We start from the raw sequence: 25,281 nt of genomic DNA, 5'->3' as shown, positions 1-25,281 counted from the left end.
TATGATGTGGATGATAACACTGAAATGGCATCAAAAGAATTTTCAACAGAAGAATTGGAGAAAGTTTTTCGGGGAGTTGACATGGCCTGCGAGGCGATTATGAATGGAGATCTGAATGTTGAACGTAGCATCAAGAACAACAAATTTTTCAAGATGGGATTCGATACTACAAAAACCTGTACACTGAGAAAAAGATGAGACGACTTCACCAGACTTCATTATAGAGATACCTAAATAAACAAAGTGCTTTTCTCATCTCTCATGATGTTATCTTTTAATTAATAAAATTTTTGCAATATTCTTTTATTTCAAATCCTTTTAATTGGCTATCAAGTGAAAATTGTTTATAGATTATTATAATTTGTTTATAGACTGTTTCTCTGGTACGCATTCAATTAAAACCCATTATAATTATACCTCAATCAGCATGGTTTCATATAACACTGAACAGTTTCGGTACCAATTATCAGTGCTGTGCGGGGTATTGTTGTACTTTGATTTCAGAAAAGCTTTTTGTACTGTTGCACATAAAAGACTGCTGTCTTCTATGGATAAAGGAGTGGTTGAGTGGGAGGACAGAGAATAGTTCTCAATATGCACTGCTCTTTGTGGAGAAATGTTATTAGTGGAGACCCCCAGTGTTCTGTCCTGGTCCCATTATTGTTTTCCGTATTTATTAATGATGTTGATGATGGTATATCATGCTTAATGGGTAAAATTTCAGATATTACACAGGTTGGGCACCTTTGTAATGTGGTTAATGACAATAATCAAGGTATGCTACTGTAATAAAATCTAGAAACATTAGTCAGTTGGTCTGAAAAATGGCAATTGAAGTTTAACATTGATAAATGCAAGGTGCTGTATGTGGGTAGCAGTAATCCCAATTTAATGTACCATCTGTGTGGTACTATATTTAGAGTAGTGGAAAATGAAAAAGATCTGGAGGTAATTGTGCAGTTAGATAGGAAGGTTTTTGAGCCATGTAGGCAGGCTGCCAGGACAAACCATGCTGTTTTGTCAATTATTTACAGGATTTTTGTTAGGAGAGATAAGGAGCTGATTATCCCATTGTGTAAAGCAACGGTCATGCCACATCTTCAGTACTGCATACATGATTAAGGCCTCATTTTAGAAAGGATGTAGAGCTTTTGGAATGGGTGCAGAGAAGGATAGCGAGATTGGTGAGGGGTGCTCTTACCAAAAAGTTCTGCAAATTTCAGCGTCTGGATACTAGGCACCTGCAAGTTGATCTGATTGAGGTATTTGAGGCTTTGAGTGGCTTGTGTAAGGTTAATCATGATGGGTTTCTTCCACTTGCTCAGACTATGCACATGAGGGGACATAAATTCAAATTGAGGAAGGATGGTTGCAGAATAGATGTGTGGATGTTTGCCTTCAGCCAGTTGGTGATTGAGTGTTGGAATAAACTTCCATCCATTGTTGTGGAAGTGGATAGTTTAATCAATGGACACTGCTCTTTGTGGACTAATGTTATTAATGGAGTCCCTCAGGGGTTCAGTGTTGGGTCCATTGTTGTTTTTTGTATTTATTAATGATATTGATGATGGTATATCAGGCTTAATGTCCAAGTTTGCAGACGATACGAAGGTTGGCAGGGTTGTTAATGACAGTATGCTGCTGCAACAGGATCTAGAAAAGTTGAGCAGATGGGCTGAGAGGTGGCAATTGAAGTTTAACATTGACAAATGTAAAGTACTGCATATGGGAAGCAGTAACCCCAAAGTTAAATATCAACTGTGTGGTACTATACTAACAGTGGTAGAGAATGAAAGGACCTGTGGGTAATTGTGCAGGCAGATATGAAGTTTTCTGAGTAGTGCAGATGGTCTGCAAGAGTAGCTCATGATGTCTTGTCAATGATATTCAGGAATTTTTCTAGCAGGGATAAAGAGGTGATTATCCCTTTGTATAAGGCAATGGTCAGGCCACACCTTGAGTACTGTATACAGGTCTGGAGGCCTCATTTTAGGAAGGATGTAGATTTCTTGAGTGTGTACAGAGAAGGGCAACAAGATTGGTGAGGGGAATGAAGGGATCCTCTTACCAAGAGAGGCTTAAGTTCTGCAAATTGCAGTGGCTGGAGCCTAGGCACCTGCAAGGTGATCTGATTGAGATGTATAAAGCCTTGAATGGTTCGAGCATGCTCAATGCTGATGGGATTCTTTCTCTTGCTCAGAATAATCGTCTGAGAGGGCATACATTTAAATTGAGGAAAGACAGTTGTAGGATAGATGTGCGAAAGTTTGCCTCTAGCCAGCATGTGGTTGATTGCTGGAACAAACTTCCATCTGTCGTTGTAGAAGTTGTTAGCTTAAATAGATTCAAGGCAGAACTAGACAAACATTTCGAGCCAGTGGATGGGTGAAATTAGGGTTTTTTTTTTTTTTTTTTTTTTTTTTTGTGGCTGATGCTATATAAGCTTGCTTTCTTGCATCATGTGCCTTTACTAATGCTAATGTTTGAGTAAATTCAAGGTAGAACTGCAAAAACTGTGTGAATGGGACAGGCAATGTGGGAATTATTATTTTTTTGTTCATGCTGTGTAAGCTTGCTCTCTTGCATCATTTTCTGTTACTAATTCTGACAATCTGTAATAACTGTAATCTGAGTAGAGAATGTTAAACTTTCCTTTATTTTATTTTAACTGCTGTGTTTAAAAAAAAAAAAAACTAAATAATTGATTGTATATCTTTGTTACTATCATTTGCCGTTATCTCAACCAGTGTATTGTCAGAAAAGTTTGATTTCAATTCTATTCTTTTATCACTGCTATTAATAGAAACCATAAATAAAATAAATCTATTCTAGTTGCTTTAATCACACGAGCCTTGCCAAATCAGTAAGGAGTTTTATTTTAATGTTCTAAAAAGTGTATATTTGGATTGCAAATAACTCTGAAAAATATTTAGTGTCAACAGTTTATAATAATATATATTTAGATATAGTTCTAATAAATTGTTTCTGTTACCCAAGGTTCACACTTTTTTTTAAAGAAAAAAAATTGTAGTTTTAATTTTTTAACACTGCAATGGAAAGTGATATAATTACAATGTATTTAAAAAAAAATAATAAAATAATGTTAGAAGTAGTAAGCAGTATTGTAATGAATCTGTTATTAAAACTTCTTGAGGCTCTTAAACTACTGTGGCGGACAAAAAAACTGCATCACTTGTGTGTTTTGCGCTGCATTGTGGGTTGTAAAAATGTTCTAAATGCATTTGTTAGCTGGGATATATATCTCTCTGAATGAAATTCAATAAAAAGATTCCACCATATATATATCTAATTGCCATACATATCTTCCCAAAGGGTATAATGCATAATTAATCGAAATATGAGAAATCATGCAAATGACAATCACGATAACCAAACATGCATTTTATTGCATTTACATGTACAAACTGAAATGACAAGTTAACATAATAGTATTATGTACAAATCAGCAAATTAAGTCCTCAATATTTTGTTGTTCCTCCTCGAGCTGCAATTATAGCCATTCAGCGATCTGGCATAGAGTTAATCAACTTCTGGATATACAGTTGCCCAATTTTGTGATACCACCCCCTTACAATGAGGCCATCTCAAAGTCCAGTTTTAGATCAGGAGCACTAGCATGGCAATTACGGGTTCTTTCTTTAATTTCAGCACATGGAATACCGTTGACTGGTGGGAGCCTATTTTATCAGTGATAGCATGAATAGTAAGCCCTTCCTGGGACAGAGCAGCAGCTACACTTTTTTTTTTTTCTTGTTGTCAACTGAACATATATGGAACCATGCTTACACCTCTGAAAAACAGGACTCTAATGAGCGTGTATACCCTTCCAATTTTTTTTTATTTTTTTTTACCCTTCCAATGCCGTATTTATAGAAACGGCTGATGCATTACTTTGCAGTTATTGTCAGATGCAATACCTGTGCTTTATGACAAACAAAATATTATATGTTTCACTACAAATATTACTTTTTTTTTAAGGTGATGCAGTTTTTTTTGTCTACCACTGTAGATCTTATAAGGATTTATGATATGGATCATTCACAAATATTTTTAGTTTTGTGTTAGATCAGTGGTTACAAATGCTGCCTTTTTTCAAGTGATGCAGTTCAACCAGTCTTAGAAGCAGAGTTGTTGGTTCTCAAATGGCTGAATTTAAAGGATAGTTTCAAGAGCTATTCCCATCTAAAACAGTTGCAACAGTATGAGTCAATTGAATAAAAATAATTAAAAGCTGAGTTAAAAAAGACATTGATACAAAATGTCTGTATTAATGGTGGCCTCAGTAAGAGGTCCAAGTCGATTTTTACTGATGAAGATGCTAGAATTGCTTTCTTTAATTTACTATACTTATATGTATATTTAATATACAGCACACTCAGGAATTTTCTTGAATTTTGGCAAGCATGTCAAAAAATTAAAAGAACAAACTGCTGTTTTGTGAAGTTTATAATTTGTATGTTAAATCAGTTGCAAATTGATATTGATTTTAGCATTAGCATTAGTAGAGACATATGATGCAAGAAAGCAAGCTTATGCAGCATCAGCCAAAAAAAAAAAAAAAAAAACCCAGCTCCCATTTCAACCCTCTGTTCGTTCCAAATACCTGTCCAGCTCAGCCTTAAATTTATTTAGGTTATCAACTTCCACAACAAAAGATGGAAGTCTGTTCCACCAACCAACTACCCAATGGCTAAAGGCAAAATTTCACACATCTATCCTACAACTTTCTTTCTTCAATTTGAATTTATGCCCTCTCAGGTGATTGTTCTGAGCAAGAAGAAGAATTCCATCAGCATTGAGCATGCTCAAACCATTCAAAGCTATATACACTTCAATCAGATCACCTCTCAGGTGCCTAGTCTCCAGACACTGTAACCTGAAAAACTTAAGCCTTTCTTCGTAAGAGCACCCCTTTGTTCCATTCACTAATCTTGTTGCCCTTCTCTGTACTCGTTCCAACAGATCTACATCTTCTTTAAATTTCTCATTAGTTAATCTGACATCCATTTAGGCCGAAACCTTGAACAATATTTCTTAGTTGGTATGTAAAGCCAAATAGCTTCCAAGATAAATTCCTTGAATGCCTCCCATTTTGAATTTGCTGTTGGTAACATTATCAGTTGGTTCCACCGTATAGAATTTAAATACCATCCCAGACCATCGTAGTCACCTTTACGAAAGCCAAAACCTTTCCCTTTACCCCTGATGGTAGTTACCTCTTTGAATAAATCCCACTTCAGCACATGGTGATCACTGCCACCTAGTGGCTCTTTTATCTGCAGATTCATAATGTATGAAGAATCACTACTGATAATCAGATCAAGAGTATTACTCCCTTTAGTTGCCTCCCGAACATGCTGATGTAGAAAACAATCATCCAATAAATCCACAAAAGCCTTGCTAGTGTGTGTGACCAACCCACAAATTCCAGTCAATATCCGGAAAACTAAAATCCCCCATTATAAGACTCTGATTTATTGGCCCACTCTATTTCCCTGTACAGTTTCTTATTATATTCATCAGAGTCATTAGGCCTATAACACACTCCTACTCTCAATTTTGATCTCCCATTGCTTATGTCACACCAAACTGACTCGACACTGCACTGTCCAGCAATGTCAACTGGCTGCACTTCCTTGGATTTTGTGTGTTTCTTAACTAATAGCATAACCCCTCCTCCCTTCCTATCCTGTCTATTCTTTCTGTACACATTGTACTCCCCAAATTCCAGTTCTGCATTCCTTATATCTGTGTGACATCACGTCTCTGATATCCCAGCAATATCATTATTTGATGTTTTGACCAACATCTCAAATTCATAAAATTTATTTACCAAACTCCTAGCATTGGTGTATATGCAGGTATACATGCACCTGTTCCTATTCTTAGCTACCCTAACACAGCCCATATGTTTACATGTACTGCAATGACTCCCAGCAGTCTCTGAAATACCCTGCACCTTGTTTTCCAGGCTGCTGCTCATTCCAATAGAAGCAGTCAAGAATCACTTTCACCTCTACCAGTGGCTACTGTTAATCTATTAGGCCTTGTATCCCCCCAAGCTAGCACTTTTCCCACCCACCTAACACTGCCTTGATAACATCAGCAAATATTCTTGCACCCTTTCTATTTAAGTGTATCCCATCCCTGTAGAAGCAGTCTCTCCTGTTAACAAATACAGACCAGGCTGAAAAAAATTCTATCCCTTGAGCCTTGCACGCTTTCCAGGGGCAAATTGATTGACAAGGCTCTCATCATATACTCCCTCCTATCGTGACACAGTTTCAAGCCAGTATTCATTATTAAAGCGTTAATTCCGCCCCCCCCCCTTTGTTTTATAATTACAGTTAAGTAATGACTGAAATTACCATATCCTTGCCATCCTAGATACCTTTCAAAATTTCAATTTATTAATAACCTAGAGTTTCACCTAAGGAGTAAAAATGGATTAAATGTTATTAAGAAAAGGGTGTGTGTTTTTGTAAAGAAGATGGCAAAATTATTCACTATAACTGTGCAATACAGATGTGTTTTAAAAGCCTACAGTTGTTAGCCAGCAATGGCTATTTCGATTGGGCACTTACAGGTTGAAAGGGTTAGATTCTATAAACACTGCAAGGATCCACTCAGGCTGGAATGTGAATTTAGGGCAAAGAGAGGGGGTAAGAAACCTTGATTTTCATGTGAATAGATATCTGAAATACCTCTCAGCCTATGTAAGCTCTGCATAGATTATTATTATTATTAGCCATATGGTTCAAGGAAGCCTGAAGTTTATGCTGAACCAGCAAAAAAAAAAATTCCCCGAGTTACCCTGAGAGAGAGAGAGAGAGAGAGAGAGAGAGAGAGAGAGTAGAAAGGAATCACCAAGAAAGAAAAGAATGATGATATCCAGCTCAGGACCCTGGGTGTGGCAAGCCCATACTTACCAGATGTGAGCCCCCATGGTTAATAGCTTTACATTTACCTAAAAAGGAGACATGGAAGAGTGGCTACATGCGTTGCAGGGATATTCGATACATGGCGTGATGAGGGGATAACTAGTTATCCCTTTGACTAAGATTCCATCACATGCCGACCGAGTGTCTTAAGACTTGGATCTCCCCAACGAGAGCGAGGTGTTGAATAAACAGTTTGAGAGAACTTGAGACATAAAAGCGGATCCTCGGGAGTCAGAAGGGGTTGTTGGGTGTTGAAGAGAACGTTAAGAGTGAGAAAAGGTGTGGTAAAGACTATGAGATCCTGACAAGGAGATCCAGTGAGCCTCACCCAAGGAAGAAGCTGACTTCTGATGAGATAATGCCCAGAGTCATCCAAATTGACTGTGGAATCAGGAATCTTTTGCTGATTGGGCCAGTTTGCATCTTCAGCTGGTAAGTCGAAATGATACAAGTATGAAAGCATCAAGCATCTGTAAGCATGATGATGAAATGGTTTCTTTCTAGTTCACAGAACTTATATTTTAAGTGTAAAACACGTAAGTTTGTCTATAGATTACTTGAATATTTTGGCAAGCATGAAGTGTCATATTATGCCTATATTAATGGAAAGAGTGAAGTATGTATGTTCTTTCTTGTAATAAATCATGTTATGTTTTGTGTTATAAATTTTTCTCTTTGCTCCTCCGTAGCCAGATGGGCAGGAGCAGCAGTCCGTAGCACACACTTCTTGATTAGACCGGGGTTCGAGCCCGTGACCACCAAATAGGGAGGATGCGAAAACGTTAGGGAATGACTGCTGCATGTTCCCGGAGCAATGGCCTTAGTTGCCAGTGTTCCTAAAAACCAAATAATAACAACAACATCTTTTCTCTGGCAAAAACCTCTCATTCAATCAGAGAGCAATAGAGTTAGTGTTAAAGTATGATTAAAAGTTTATTGCGGCGTCAAGTAAATTATTTGCATAATTGTTCGATGTTAATCACAATGCTAAAATCCAAAATGCGGGATGGAGAGGGGAAGTGAACTTCTTCTTTATTCTGAGGTTAGACGAGATTTTGTCCTATAATACCACTAGACGAAAACAGAAGAGTGGAAGTTGGCACCTGATAATACCATTAGGTGAACATGTTAAGTTAAAATAAGATAGCCATAAACGTCTTAACTACTCTAAGAACAAAAATTATTAGTTATGCCTAATCTTGCTATAGCTTTGCGGCCATGCCCTATAGCCCCATGAAAGGTAGAGGAGTTCGTGGCAGACTATCTCATCGGCTTAGATTCAGTTTCCCATGGTGATAAAATACAATTGAAGCAAAAATAAATGAAATTTCCTTTAAATTCATTGGACTTCACTGATGATTTTATGTATCATAGATGTTTAATTGTTTCATTAACAGATTGCTTTCTATACATTTTTAGGAAATTTCAGCATTTAAAGATGAACTTCAAAAAATTATAAAAGAAAGAAATGAATTGCTGAAAAGAATCATGGATCAAGAGATCAAGCTACAGGAGGTAACTTCTTTATAGTATATTTTTATACTGCTCCACCAGTAACCTCTCATTAGCAGTTATATCTGAATTTAAAAATCATACTAATATTAGGTGGAAAATCATGACAATCAAAAAGCTGCTTTAATCTTTATAATGGAGGTGATGAATAGTTGTCCTATTTGGAGGATTCCCCCACAAATTGTCAGATCAAAATCAGTACTTCATTCTGGCTTCTGCAAAGGAAGGAAGGAAGTTTAATTTTACAATGTATAAACTGTGCTATATCAGATTTTAATTCATTTTAACATTGATTTGAACTTGTTTGTTTTGAAGAACTACAAGGGAGAAATAATTAAGTTAATTGGTAATGAATTTTATGTATTGTCAGACTTGTAGACAACGTTGATTCGATACTTGTTATGCATATTTGCATAATGTGCTTATTGTCTTCATCGTGTATTTCTCCATTCATCTGTATGTAACAACTCAACTCCCATTGGATAAGTATTCATGAAATTTTATATTTGGACCTTGTAAAAAGATGTTTTGCTATTCCAGATTTAATTAAAATCAGAAATAGAAATAGGGTGATGTGGTGGATGGGAAGAAATGAAATATTCTTGGTTTGCACATAAAAGGTGTTGCTTTTTTGTTATAAATTATGAATTGTTACTATTTGCTAATGCACCTGAAACAATGCACTGCATAACATTAACTAACTTGTTTTATTTCTCTTGAGAGCCCCCTTCCGTGCAGATATTTGCTGTATCAGAAGGATTGTCCTTTTATTTTTTTCCCTCTTTGGTGTCAGTAAAGAATTAATTAATTATTACCTCTCTGAACATGTTCCATTTGACATTTGCATTTTTTAACAACATTAGTTGGTCTTGCTGTAAAGAGTTTAAAAAATGTCTGAGCTTATTATTTTCCAGTAGTTATTTCTTTGAATAAATTTAGTGGCACATATAGATCAGTTGGGAATCTAAGGTGCCTTCGCTTTTTTGGAGTTCCCACTTCTATAAAATTTTATCGGTGTAGATTTCAACTTTTTGGTGTTCCCAAATATTGGGCTTAGGTGCCTACGTAGTGCACCTGTGCACAAACATGCCACTGAATAAATCCTATGTAAATATGTTATAATCACCATCATCTAATGGTTCCTTTACTTGACAATCCTTAATTCATGATGAATCACTGCTAATAATCAGATGAAGAATGTTGCTTTCTTTCGTTGCATCTCTGATATGTTGGTATAGAAATCATCTGCTACTGAGTGAGCTGCTAACCCATGAATTCTAATGAACATCTGAAAATTAAAATCCTCCATAAGACATTCTGATTTGCTCACCTACTCTGTTTGTATTGTTGTTCATTATATTCATTGCAGTTATGTGTGGCCTATAATAAATTCCTACTAATTTTTTTCACCTATTGCTCATGTTGTACCATACCAACTCAGTATTATACCTGTAACTCATGTCTGCTGCTGTTGTTTTAGAATCTGTATGTTTCTTAACCAAAAGCATAACTTCCTTCCCACAACCATGACTGTTCTTTCTGTACACATTGTAATTACTGTATTCAAATTCTTCTCTGGTTCATTGTGATATCTTGTTTGTCGTATATCTGTAATGTCAGCATTTGATTATTTGACTCATAATTTAAGTTCTTTAAATTTATTTGTTACACTTTCGATTCAGTACTAACACTTCTTGCTTTAGTGTGTAAGTATGCCTGTTTGTGTTTTTAGTAACGTGCCGACCGGGCTAGCCGGGTGGGTAAAGTGCCTGCCTGGTAACCCAAAGGTCGCGGGTTCGATTCCCGCTTCGGGCTTGGATCAAAGTACTGCAAAAAAAAAAAAAAAAAACCCCTTAGGAGGTGCATTATGGCCACAGAAGCCTATGCGCCAACAACTACAAAAAAAAAAAAAAAAAAAAAAAAAAGAAGTTTTTAGTAACGTGAATGCATCCCATAACTGTTAGTTTTCTATGTACCACCAGCAGTCCTTATACCTCCCTCTACTTCCCAGCTACAACACATCTCAATAGAAGCAATGCAAGAATCAGTTTCATTCTGCTTATGGCTGTTATAAAACTACTGTCTGTATTATTAAACTATTAGCTGTCCCTCCCTGAAGGCCGACCGGGTTAGCCGAGTGGGTAAAGTACCTGCCCGGCAACCCAAAGGTCGTGGGTTCGATTCCCACCTCGGGCTTGGATCAAAGTACTGCAAAAACCTTGGGAGGTGCAATATGGCCACAGAAGCCGATGCGCCAACAACTATAAAATCAAAAAAAAAATCAAAAATCAAAATCAAACCCTCCCTGAAACTGCATTTTTCTGACAGCTATTGTTGCAATAGCATAATCAGATATTGTTAAACCACTTCTATTGAAGGGCTAAATTGGTTGATAGGAGTCTCATTATGGACTCCATCCTTTGTGCCTTGGCAAAACAGCAGACATTCAGCCCTAATTTATAGTTTTTTCTCAGAATCACCTCATACCTATTAAGTAAAGCCTCAGATTGCCTGTGCTTAGTATCAACATGCACAGCATTATTACCTTTTATGCCTTTAAATTAAGAAAATTGTTCTATGATATCACCAAATTTTGCTTCTGGTAGATACCCTAATCCTGTTCTACCTATCTTTATTGCATAAAATATTCCCTATTTTCCTGAATATAGTCACAATAAATAATTACCTCTGGTGGGACCATTTTCTGGGACATTGTCCAGCCACAGAGTTCTGCCAACAGTATGGCATATACACAGTGAAAAATAGGGTTGCCAATCACCCCCAATAGCAGAAAGAATGATGAAAATCTCTCATCCCTCTTTGTTTAGTGAGACAGTGAAATTTCCATTTTCAAACCAATGATTGATACGTTATTGTTTAATTAGATTCAGTTTACCAAATTCATTCCATCAGTTCCACATTCTAATGGCATCACTGAGCAAACCTTTAGTTTGACAAAGCATGCACGGCAAAGTGAAAACAAATATTCTGCCTCTTGAAAACATAATTTCCTGAAATAAAGTCTTGAAGAAAATAATTTCCAGAAATAATTCCTGAAATGTGCTTCAGGAATTATTTTGAAAAAAATTAGTATAAGAAGAAAAGTTCTCAAAAATCAAATAATAATAATAAAAAAAAAATAATAAATATATATATATATACAGGGTGATTCACTACCAGTGCAACAAACTTGCAGGAGGTGTAGGGGGCACAAAGACGAATCGGAATCACATAGCATTGCAGGGTCCGAAATGCCTTCGTCATGCGGTAGAGGACGTTGAACGGGAGGTCGCGTGAACAGCGATCCCGCTGGAAGTCACCATTTGTGAACCGTTTCTGTTGAAGAAACCAAGTAGCAAAAGTCCTCCGGAGTGGATAATCCGCAGGCTCCAATGATTGGACGTGTTGCAGATGGTATGAACTCATTTGGTTTGTTGACAGTATCCTTCATACAGTGGATTGGGAAATACCCAATCGTTGGCCTATTGCTCGAGTACTCGTACTCGGATTGCCTTCTGCAAGACGTAGGACATTCTCCTCATTGTCTGGCATCCTTGTCGTTCGCTCTTGATTCATGGTACCTCTCATGAAACAACCAGTCTCACGTAACCTTCTGTGCACACATACGAAAATCGTATGATGAGGAGCACGCCTGTGCGGGAAATGTTCCTGGTACAAGCGCAGAGCGGCGCGGCCGTTACAGTCCACAGCTCCATACGCGAGGTGCATCTCGGCCAGTTCAATGTTTGAATACTCGTCCATCCTACTGCCTTGGGAACCGGTTCGCAAATGCTGACTTCCAGCGGGATCGCTGTTCACGCGACCTCCCGTTCAACGTCCTCTACCACATGACAAAGGCATTTCGGACCCTGCGATGCTATGTGATTCCGATTCGTCTCTGTGTCCCCTACACCTCCTGCAAGTTTGTCGCACTGGTAGTGAATCGCCCTGTATATATATATATATATTTTTTTTTATTATTTGATTTTTGAGATTTTATTGATAATAAAGACGTGTGATATATATTGAAAAAAAAAATAATGCTGTGCAATCTTGATGTATTGTGGGTGTCAGATGATAACTCTAATACTCATGTTATAAGTGAAGTGTATTGTAGGCAAAAAAATTTTATCATTTTTCCCTAGTTTTTTTTAACTTAAATCCACTTTGCTTAGTAAATAAATTCTTTATTTATTAATGTTTTATGAGTATACAGACTAAAAGACATAAAGTGTTAAAGGTTATATCATTCGCTTTACATTCTATTAATATACAATGCTGTTATGGACTTACATTTTATGCATCTGTTCTGAAATAGTCATGTAATTTAGTTTTCCGGAACTGACGACAATTTTTTCAGTACATAATTCTTAAAAGTGGTTAGACACAATAAATGAAGATGTTCACTATTACTCTGATGTTGTAACCATGCCATCCCCTCATTAATGTTTTTAAGCACTTAGTTAATTGCTGGTGCTTTTTTCTTATATAAGTCATCCGCATTATCTTCTGAGTCACTACCTATGTCACTGGTCTTCTGTTTGTTGATTGTCTTCCCAATTTCATAGAAGCTGCAGTTTCTTCCTCACTCAGGTAATCTGCAACTGGAGCTTCCGCATCCATCTCAATCATTTGCTACAAGACTGCCACCAAGCACATTACAAACAGCCTTTGCATCTTGTTCTGAAAATGTTGCTATTTCAAGGTTATTATTAGTGATCTTGTCTTTTCCAAGACATTCTTTCCAACAGTTTTCAATTGCTGTTGCGCTTACTTTCTCCCATGCTAATCCAACATTATATGCAACTCTTTCAGTGTTAATGTTTTCAGAAATTCTAGAACTTGAATTTCTGAGTTTACAGCACAAGTAGCTCGCTACGATAGTAGATTTTGAAGGCTTGAATAATGCTTGATCCATGGGCTGAATTAGTGCAGTTGTGTTCTTTGGCAGAAACGCAACTCAATACCTTCTCAAAGACTGTCTATACTCTGTATTAGAGGTTATGCCTTGGTAACAAGTGGTTTTAACTAAAAATCTAATGCTCTTTCAACTGATAACAAGAAGACTAGATATTGACCAGTGCATTATATGCCCCCACACAAACATATACATCGTACTCAGAAGGTTGGTAGGAGTAAGATGACAGGTGGATTGATTCTTCCCCATAAGCACACTGCAACCTTTCATTGAATTAAGTATTGACCCTGAAATTCTGTGCACCAGCACACTTTACCAGAATTGGATCTGCATGGACTCTTACCTGCAATGGCAGATATAGTATTGATTCATACAGAATGAGTAATAAAAATTATCACTAAAATATTTTAAAAGTTTTAGTAACTGAATGCTTTATTAAGCTTATTATCATGAATGTAAGCAAATTGTATAATTCTGTAACCCTAAATATAAATGTGTAGTTTATTATTATTGGTATTGGAAAAATGTTACAAGGTTGAGTAACAAAAATGTTACTCAACAAATAAATAAATAATAAACAATTATTGATTGAACAGCCCACTGATGAAATGCAGCTTGTCACAGGGTTGCCTAGGTCTTCATAATGTCTACCTGCCCGCTGATGGCTCCAGAATCGAAACCCAGGTCTGTGTGGTTTCTTATGCTTTAAATAAAAAGCATTATATTTCTCCATTGGAGTAGTGCAGCACCAAGGGAACTTTTGGTGAAGTGCCTTCACAATATGAGATTGATGCACCGTGTAACAAACCAATTTGCTCATAGCTATGTACAAAAAGAGGCTATGCCCAACATGTACAACTATATAGCTTTATAGACTTTATATAGCTTTCATAGCTTTAGGCTTTTACCATAGACATAGCTATATTATTGATGTAAACTAGTTTTTTGCTTAGATCACACTAGCCAACATGATTTTTATCACCAAGAACTTAAATGCTGTTTTTAACCAATTTTATGCGTAGATTTCGAAAATTACAATGATAGTTTCACATCATATCACATTTATTAAATATAGAGGAAGTTACGTTTTACCAAAATATGCCAATATCATTAATTTAGCCAGTAATGCGTGAAATTCTGATTTATTTTAACAGATATAAGCTAATTCTCTTAATTTTAGCAGTCAATTCTGGCCTCAGTTTTCTTGTGATAAACATAATCAGGCTTCTACCTATTGTTCTTAGGTTCAAATTCCGATGCAACAATTTACAATTTGAAGAGAGCACACAGCGTTTTTGGTGAGGATTTTTGTAAGCTGTGGCAAGATTTTCCAAGTATTAACCGATTGTGACATGTTCTCAGGGTTGTAAATCTATCCTCCAAACATAAACAGCCCCTCAAGAATAGGAGGGTGCATCCCACAACCCTTGCGGTAGCAGTAAAGTAATTTCTGGCTCTACTTGCCAATTTGCAAATATTTTTCCTTTCGGTGTTTTCTTACGAGTAGAACTAGTAAGTTGCCACTAGTAGTTTTCAAAACTGAATTTAGATTTTCAAAAATTCATTTAATGTTACAATGAATAAGCAGACACATAGGAAATGTATCAATCATCCAGACAATTTTTGTTATGTTTGTGGACAGTTTACCCCAAAGACCTGAAGGAAAAATATCTGTGACATTACAAAACTTTTATATTCTTTTTATTTCGGATGTAAAATTGGTGTTCATAATAACTGCACAATCCTACACCAACCATTATTAAATAAAATAAATAAATAGCATTGTGTTATATTAAAATAATAATGATGCAAATAAATGAAATAAATAGAATGATATAATTCCACCGGATAAAACTGATAAAAAGGTAACTGTCTGTACAATAAGGTATGAAATTTTAAACTGCAATGAATAAATTACAATAAACAATGTAGATAAAACAAAGGATAATAAAACAAATAAAAGTGCACACCATAGCTTTCAGAGGCATCCACCTCCTTTTTCAACAGTGAAGTTTATCGTACAGCACATCCTTAAATATCAGCAGGCTTATGATTCTCAGCACGTGTTTCTACAGGAGCATGGGCAGTATTCTCTCCATGTGCACTGGAACCAGAAATGGCTCGGGAGTGTGCTAGGTGGAACCGCTCATCCCATCTAAGAACCAGTGCCTCGAAGAGGGGATGAATGCGGATTCCCCTGTCTCTGTTAATGGTATTACCTTCAGAGGAGCAAATCTGCAAGTTCTCGAGCCATTTGCAGTCCCAAAATCTATATGTCTGGTCGACGATAACAGCTTCATCTGGGGAGATTTGATGGTGCTCCTCCCAAAAATGTTCTACCACAGCAGACTCCCCATAATCTGTGGTGTTTATCGCATTCATATGCTCCCTGGATGATCTTTAAACCGTTTCGTTCCACCAACATACCATTCCCCACAATCTGGGCACCATATCTCATACACAACCCCACTTGTACATTCCCTTGGTATGGAGTCCTTGACCTGTGACACAACTGTGTGCAATCTCCTCCCTGGCAGCTGCATACAGTGTGACTGGCAATCGCACAATACCCAAGCTATACACTCAGTTAGGCCCGGATAGTAGGGAAAGTATGCGGCGGCAACTGGTGTAAATGGTTCTCGGATATATTTATCTATGTTCCTCTGGGGTTAGCCGCATTTTCTGAGATCTGCTGTGACACATTTAATTTCTTCTTTTCTATCCTCTATCTTTTTCTATCTTTATATTTAATAGATTCTTCTAATCTCTATATTTAATAGATTTTGGGACCTCAAATGGCTCAAGAACTTGCAGATTTGCTCCTCTGAGGACAATACCATTAACAGAGACAGGGGAATCCGCATTCATCCCCTCTTCGAGGTACTGGTTCTTAGACGGGATGAGCGGTTCCACCTAGCACACTCCCGAGCCATTTCTGGTTCCAGTGCACATGGAGAGAATACTGCCCATGCTCCTGTAGAAACACGTGCTGAGAATCATAAGCCTGCTGATATTTAAGGATGTGCTGTACGATAAACTTCACTGTTGAAAAAGGAGGTGGATGCCTCTGAAAGCTATGGTGTGCACTTTTATTGGTTTTATTATCCTGTGTTTTATCTACATTGTTTATTGTAATTTATTCATTGCAGTTTAAAATTTTATTGTATAGACAGTTACCTTTTTATCAGTTTTATCTGGTGGAATTATATCATTCTATTTATTTCATTTATTTGCATCATTATTATTTTAATATAACACAACACTATTTATTTATTTTATTTAATAATGGTTGGTGTAGGATTGTGCAGTTATTATGAATATGAATATTCCCAACCCCAGTGGCCTATTTCAAGATGTAAAATTGGTGATCAAGACAAACCTTTGGTGCCTCACAAGTGTTGTATTACCTGAACAACAAACCTTAGGAAGCGGTTACATGGAAAACTGAAAGGCGTTACCTTTTGCAGTCCTTACGGTTTACCGAGAACCATCTAACCATATTAATGATTGCTACTTTTGTATGAATGAAAAAGATATATGAATAAATATATCTTCTGTATGAAAAAGCAAACACACTATAATATACCTAAATATACCTTCTGAAATTCTGCCCATTCCACAGTGTGATGATTTGCCAGTACCAGTTCGCTCCCAAATCTTGGGATAACAGTAGTGAGGAAGATAATAGTGATCAAGTTCAAATTGAGGATTCTCCTGAAGTCTCCACTTCACAAGATGTTGATTATCAGCTAGTAAGTTCAGGTAGTGAGGTACATTTAACACTGTGTTGTGCTCCATTGGGACATGCGAGAGAGTTCATACCAGGACATCGTAATATAAAATATATTCCTTTAGTGCAATAAAACAAGGTTGTTCTTCCACCCTGCACATCAAACTTGGATTGAGGAGGGATTATGCTGTTAGTTAAGAAATGCATAAAATCTAAGGAAGTGCATCCAGTTGACATGGGTGGACAGTGCAATGTTGAGTCAATTTGGTGTGAAATAAACACTGGGAAAGGGAAAATGAGAGTACAAGTGTGTTATAGGCCTAATGACTCTGATGAGTACAATGAACAGTGAGCAGAGAAATAGTGGGCCAGTAAATCAATGGTCTTGTAATGGGCGATTTTAACTTTCCAGATGTTAACTGGAAATTGTGGGTTGGTCATTTTCATTCTAGCAAGACTTTTGTGGATTTATTGTAGGATTGTTTTGTACAGCAACATGTTTGAGGGGCAACCAGAAGGGGTAATACTCTTGATCTGATTATCAGCAGTGATTATTCATGCATTAAGAATTTGCAGATAAGGGAACCACTAGGTGACAATGATCACAAGTGTACTGATGTGGGATTTACTTAAAGATGTAACTACCATCTAGGATAAAGGGAAGTGTTTTTGTTTTCGTAAAGGTGACTATGGTGGTCTCAGGCAATTTTTGAATTTTATACACTGGGATCAACTGATAATGTCAAAAACAGTGAATTCTAAATGGGTGGCCTTCAGGGAATTAACCTTGGAAACCACTAGGCTTTTCATATCAACTAAGAAATACTGTTCAAGATTCATGCCTGAATCAATGTCAGATGAACTAATGAGGCTTGTGGCAGAGAAGAAAACTGCATGGGATGCATATAAATTAGTATGTGGCACAGAAACCTATGGCAGATATAAGCTGGTCTGTAATCAAGTCACAAAGGAGGTTAGGCAAGTGAAGGCTGATTATGAAAAATCCTTGACAAAGGGTGCAAAGAAAAACAACAAAAACTTCTTTACATATGTAAACTCTAGACGGGGATGAATCAGAGTGGTACACTTAATGTTGGTGGTTCGACCGTTTGATGATCCTGCTCAGAGAGCTGACAAACTGAATGAGTATTTTGCATCTACATTTGCACATGAGGAATTCTGTAAGGAAGGGAAGGACAGAAGTTTACTAAACTCTTAACAGGGAGCTAAATGATTTTGTAATAAGAGAGAGCAAAGTGGAGGAGTTGTTGAAGTTAAACATAAAAAAAAAAGGCACATGTGGCAGATGGAATCTATCCAGTTATATTGAAGGAGGCAGTGAGGAAAGTAAGCAAACCCTTAGCCATAATCATGAGAGCATCCTTGGACTCAGGGGAAGTCCCCATAGACTGGAGATGTGCAAATGTATCCCCAATTCACATAGGGGGTTCAAAGGGTGACACAAATAATTATAGACCTGTTAGTTTAACTTCTTTTCTGGAGAAAATAATGGAGTCACTGGTTAAAGAAGTGATGCAGGATCACTCAGACAAGACTGCAGTAATAGTTCAGACATAGCATGGGTTTGTTAAGGTGAAATATTGTCTGACCAATTTGATTGGATACTATGATGTGGTCACAAAGCAACTGGATGCAAAAATAATTTTGATATCATATAGTTGGATTTCAGGAAATCTTTTGATACTGTTGCACATGGAAGACTGCTGTACAAATTGGAGTGGTATGGCATTAAGGGCAAGTTGCTGCAATGGATAAAGGGATGGTTGAGTGGGAGATGGCAGAGAGTGGTAATAAATCGACACTGCTCTACATGGACTAATGTTATTAGTGGGGTCCCACAGTGTTTGGTGCTGGGTCCATTGTTGTTTTGTGTATTTATTAATGATATCGATGAAGGTATATCAGGCATAATGTCCAAGTTTGCAGATGATACGAAGGTTGGCAGGGTTGTTAATGATAGTAAAGACAGCATGCTACTGCAACAGGACCTAGAAAAGTTTGGTAGATGGGCTGAGAAGTGGCAACTGAAGTTTAATATTGACAAATGCAAAGTACTGCATGTGGGTAACCCAAGAGAAATGTCCAACTGTGTGGTATTACACTCAGGGAGTGGAGAATGAAAAAGACCTTGGGGTAATTGTGCAGTCAGATATGAAGTTCTATTAGCAGTGTAGATGGGCTGCCAGAGCAGTGATGGAGTTTTATCAATGATATATAGGAATTTTGCTAGCACAGACAAGGTGATTATATCTTTGTATAAGGCAGTGGTCAGGACACACCTTGAGTATTGCCTACAGGTCTGGAGGCCTCATTTTTGGAAGGATGTAGAGTTGCTAGAACGAGTAAAGATAAGGGCAACAAGATTGGTGAGAGGAACAAAGGGGTTCTCCTACCAGTAGGGGCTTAAATTCTGTAAGTTGCAGCATCTGGAGACTAGGCACCTGCGAGGTGATCTGATTGAGGTGTAGAAGGCCTTGAATGGTTTGAGCAGGCTCAATGCTGATGGGATACTTCCATGCTGAGATTAAGAACCTGAGAGTACATAGATTCAAATTGAGGAAAGAGAGTGTAGAATAGATGTGCAGAAGTTTGCCTTTAGCCAGTGGGTAGTTGGTTGCTGGAACAGACTTCCATCTATTGTTGGGGAAGTTGATAGTTTAAATAAATGTAAGGATGAACTAGAAAAACATTTGGAGTGACTGAATGGGTGAAATGGGAATTTTTTTTTTTTTTTTTTTTTTTTTTTTTTGGCTAATGCTCTATAAGCTTGCTTTCCTGCATCATATGCCTCAACTAATGCTAATGCTAATAAAGAAGGTAACAGATTTGCATACTTGAGAAGTGTATTTCCTAATTTAACATATGTCAAACATATGGAAGGAATTTTCGTAGAACCCCAAATTAGGAGACTCCTGAAAGACGATGTGTTTGAAACCCAGTTAAATTGGCAGCTTGGCAATCATGTAAGGTGGTAGTACATGATTTTTTATGTAATAGGAAAGAAGAAAATTAAGAAATGTTTGTGTCTAATTTACTTGAGTGCTACAAAAACATGGGATGTTGAATGTTGTTGGATTCATTTTCTTCCTTTCCATCTTGATTTTTCCCCTAAAAATCTGGGAGATGTGAGTGATGAACAAGGGGTGAATGAGTGATGAACTAGTGTACAGAATAGGGGGAGGGATACTGAAGACTGGGGGAAAGACAAGACAGAAAATGGGGATGACAGAGAAGACAACCCCAGGTAGTCGGTGGGCATGCCCATGCCCCACTGACTACTTGAAAAGAGGGATGGCAAGGAGGTGATGAGACAGGAGGGCTGTCACCCCACCCCCCATGCCATGAAACTTGGAGTAAAAGGGGACGGTGCAAGCACGTCACCCAGATCGCCAATGAGGCATATCTGCAGCGTGGAGCTTCTTTGTCAGGCTGGTAGTCATTCCTGGGACTGCATCCTGTCCTTGACATCCACATGTCCAATCCTAGTGGTGTCATTCCTGGGACAGCTAGGCCCCATCCAAGAGGTATAGTTGTACGAGTCGTGTGTCAAACATGGTTGGTTTGGAGCCTAGTCCACATTCTGGAAAGCGGAACTGATGAACCCTGGCAGTTACTGATCATAGTGTGGAAAGATGGGTTTAATAGGTTCCATCAAACAACAGAAGAAGATGATTAAGAACCTTAGGGATTAGTAATGGCCATATGGTATAAAGAAGCCCCTAAGACGTATGCTGCACTAGCCAAAAAAAAAAAAAGAGTAAAATAATAATAAAAAAAGAGTAAAATAGTAATAATAAAAGGTTTAAATAAAATAAATAATAAAAGAAAAGGAAATAGACAACTTATGTGCATCTCCCTCCTCCCGTAGGTAACTATCCAGCTGACCTTTGAATTTCCCCACACTGTCAGCCTCTTCCACCCATGTAGGTAACTTATTCCAGGAATTTTAACTCACTGGCTAAAATAAAACTTCCAGTCTAAACATCTTCCCACTTAACTTGAATTTATGGCACCTAATTCCAGAATCATTTATCAGTGTGAAAAGGCGCCTCCGTAGCCAGGTGGGAAGGAGCAGCAGTGCGTAGCACACACACTTCTTGATTAGATCGGGGTTCGAGCCTGTCACCACCAAATACGGAGGATGCAGAAAGGTCAGGGAATGACCACCGCATATCCCGGAGCAATATGGTCTTAGTTGCTAGTGCTCCTAAAAACCAAATAACTAACAATAACATCAGTGTGAAAATTTTGTCCTCATTCATTTTACTTTTGCCTTTCAGAGCCTTAAACACCTCAATCAAATCGCCTCTACGGTGCCAATTTCCAAGTTGTGTGACCCACATATTCGAAGTCTTTCCTCATATGGATGCCCTTTGCTGATCTCACCAGGCTAGTTACCCATCTTTGGACCCTTTCCAGAAGTTTGATGTCTTTTTTAGGTGCGGTCTTCATACTTGAATACAGTATTCCTAGTGTGGTCTAACAACAGCCTTGTATAATGGGATTATGATGTCCTTATCTCTACTAGCAAATGTTCAATAAATTGTGGATAGGACACCATGGGCCTTCCTTGCAACCTGTGTAATGCTCAGAGAACTTCATATCTGACCATATAACTTCCAAATCCCTTTCTTTCACTACTGACTTTAGTTCAACTTCAAGTGTATAAGTTATTTTGGGGTTACTGTTCCCCATGTGTAAGACATTGCACTTTGCTGGATTAAAGCAAAGTTGCCACTTTTCTGACCATCCCTGAAGTCTATCTTGGTAACTCTGAAGAATTACTTCCAGGAAAACACAGCACATACTGCTCAACCTCAACAAGGAGATCCCACTAACACAGACAGAAGAAACAAAGACAGAAATATGGGTGAAGAAGGCACTCCATGGCAGACTCTGCAATGACCTCCATCAATAATACATAGGTAAGATGGCTTTGAACACATGGCTCACAAGTGGGAAGTGCTTCCCCAAGACTGAAGGTTCATGCTTGCCTTCCAAGACTAGGAAATGCATTGCTAAGGACTCCAGAGTGACAGATGACATGTGGCAACAATGCCACCTGTCCCTAGAAACAATCCAGCACATCACCATGTGATGTAGGTTTATCACCCAGACCTGAGTATACTCATAAACACAGAACCAGGTCACCAGGAGAATACATCAGAAACCAGTGCAGAAATATCAGTTGATCAAAGAAAATGTACTGTATTACAAGTACGAACCTCAGGCTGTACCAGAGACCTCCACTCACAAACTATACTGGGACCATGTCATAATAATAGACAAAATGATCATGTTCAACAGACCAGACATAACCCTCATTGACAAGAAGGAAATGGCTACCTATCTGATTGACATTGCTGGTGCCTACCACCAGAAACCTCTAGAAAACCTACGAGGGAAAGATCAGAGTGTACACTGACCTAAGACAGGAAGTCAAAGAAATGTGGCATATGAAACAAGTAATGACCATCCCAATCATTGTGTCAACCAGCAGCATCCTTATGATGGGTGAGGCCAGACAAGTTTGCATGTTCATTGTAGCTATATATACATATGGAACAACTAGAATTTTATGGTGTTACCGTCTACATTGGGGTATGCAATTTTTTTGGCAACATATGGGCTTCAGCCCACAACTTCCTCACTTGTGATTGCACATGCTGACCACTGGACTATGACTGGTCAAGAAAAATTTAAGGAAACAAAAAAAATCTTGTAAATAAAAAAACATTCATTAATTCACAATTTGATTCCCATTCAGTTATCTTCCCTTTTTACTTTTGTGTCTACTTTGTTTTCCTCATCTTTCTTTCTTAGGTTCACTGACATGCATATTACTTTATCATATAGTTTTTTTCTTTATAGCTACTGCCACTATTAACAAGTTTTTACTAATATTCTGATTTATTTAGATATAGCTATGTATTTCTGATGTGTTTGCACTATATTTATACATAGTCTAGACTCTCCTATAGCTTGAGGCTTATGCCCTAAATGCTTTAGAGTCTAAATACCTGATACACCATCAGGCACCAAAGAAGGGTCAAATAGCCCTGAAACGGTGCTGTCTGGGAGGTGGTATCCATCTGGGAATAAGTAACATTAGTCTTCTCCTTAGGTGAAGCATTACTTATTCGAAGTAGTGCAATATCATGGCCACTTGTGAAGGTATTCACAATATGAGATATAACTTAAAATGATGCTGTTTTACTAATATTCTGATTTATTCATTTATAGCTATGTATTTCTGATGCATTTGCACTATATTTATACATAGTCTAGACTCTCCCGTAGCTTGAGGCTTATGCCCTAAATGCTTTAGAGTCTACTGCCACTACTAACAAGTTTTTAGGTTGGCAACCCCAGGGCCTCACATCTGGTGAGTATGGGCTTGGCACATCCAGGGTCCTCAGCTGGATATCATCATTCTTCTCTTTCTTGGTGATTCCCTTCTACCTCTCTCTCTCTCTCTCTCTCTCTCTCTCTCTCTCTCTCTCTCTCTCTCTCTCTCTCTCTCTCTCTCTCTCTCTCTCTCTCTCTCTCTCAGGGAAACTCGGGAAATTTTTTTTTTTTTTTTGGCTGGTGCAGCATAAGCCTCAGGCTTCCTTGCACCATGTAGCTAATACTACTAATAATAAAAATACAGAGTACAGTTTATTCATTTTATTGTATATGCATTTTATATATGCTTTAATTTACTGTGATTTTTATTCATTAAATCACTGTTTGCTTCTTTTTATTTAATGAGTTTCCCTAATTATCAAAGTTTTATTATTATTATTTTTTTAATGGAATGAAATTTGATATTTTGAATTAGTTTGAGAGAGAGAGAGATTTTTTAAACATGAACGGTAGATACATTTTCAACAAATGTATTTACATTTTATGTTCAAATGAAAAAAAATATATATATATAAAGAAAGAAACTTTGGATAGAAAAAAAAAAGTTTCTTTTTATATATACTTTGTATATATATATATATATATTTTTTTTTTTTCTTTTTTGAAGATAGCTAGGTAGCCTAGTGGTCAGGCGCGCGGGTGCATAAGTACACGTGCCTTGAGTGACCGGAGTTCAAGCCCGTGACTGCTGAATACGGTGCTGTTTCTTGTATTCTGTATATCTTGTGAACTCCTCTGACCGTTTGGTCGTCCCGGAGTATAAACAGAAAATTTATTTTATTTATATATATATTTTTTTTTTAAATTTAAACATGAACAGTAGATACATTTTCAACAAAATCTATTTACATTTTATGTAGAAATGAAAAAAAAAAAAAAATATATATATAAAGAAAAAACTTTTGATAGAAAAAAAAACATTTCTGCTTTTGAATTTCGGGAATTAAGACAGTTTCTTGGCATTGGATCAGTCTCATATTAAACGTCCCACGTTGAAAGTGATGGACTCTTCATTGATGCTGAAGAGGTGACCGCCACTGTTGCATTCACTGTTAAGGTCCTTTACAGTTTCAGATCTTTTATGGGGAAATTCAAGCAGAAGTCTGCTCTGCAACTTCCTCCGTAGACTCCACTTGAGATGTTGCACCGATGTGTCGACAGGAGGCATGTCGTCACTGCTTCTCCTTGCTTCAAGTAGAAGTTGTAAATGATGGACTTGACAGCAATGAATAAGAAGTTGCAAGTGGTGTGTGCTGTCTTCTCAGAGTGAAGCAAGTACCAGTAGTCCTCCAGAGTGTGGGCGCGGTTTCGGGCAAGCTTTTTTTTTTTTTTTTAAGTTAAGCCTGAAGAGGGCTGGTCTTATTAGCATTAGTAGAGGCATTTGATACAAGAAAGCAAGCTTATGCAGCATCAGCCAAAAAAAAAAAAAAAAAAAAAAAAACCCACTTCCACTTCACCCCTCTGTTCGTTCAAAATACCTGTCCAGCTGAGCCTTAAACTTATTTAGGCTGTCAACCTCCACTACAAGGGATGGAAGTCTGTTCCACCAACCAACCATCCGCTGGCTAAAGGCAAATTTCCGCACGTCTATCCTACATCTGTCTTTCCTCAATTTGAATTTATGCCCTCTCAGGTGATTATTCTGAGCTAGAGAAAGAATCCCATCAGCATTGAGCATGCTCAAACCATTCAAGGCTTTATACACCTCTATCAGATCACCTCGCTGGTGC

At 37.5% G+C, this 25,281-nt stretch overlaps 1 protein-coding gene across 1 annotated transcript in view; it reads left to right on the top strand.

The window, feature by feature from the left end:
• LOC150088059 (centrosomal protein of 135 kDa-like) overlaps positions 1-25,281 on the top strand; it is a 507,662-nt gene that overhangs the window by 219,528 nt on the left and 262,853 nt on the right. Inside the window, exon 10 of the mRNA XM_090369998.1 lies at positions 8,382-8,477. Within this exon, the coding sequence (XP_090226124.1) occupies positions 8,382-8,477 (96 nt within the window). The remainder of the gene's footprint in view (positions 1-8,381; positions 8,478-25,281) is intronic.

Source organism: Mastigoproctus giganteus, chromosome 3 (assembly GCF_048544385.1).
Source record: "Mastigoproctus giganteus isolate SK-2022 chromosome 3, ASM4854438v1, whole genome shotgun sequence".
Classification (NCBI taxonomy): Eukaryota; Metazoa; Arthropoda; class Arachnida; order Uropygi; family Thelyphonidae; genus Mastigoproctus; species Mastigoproctus giganteus.
This window is presented reverse-complemented; position numbering and strand designations above follow the sequence as displayed.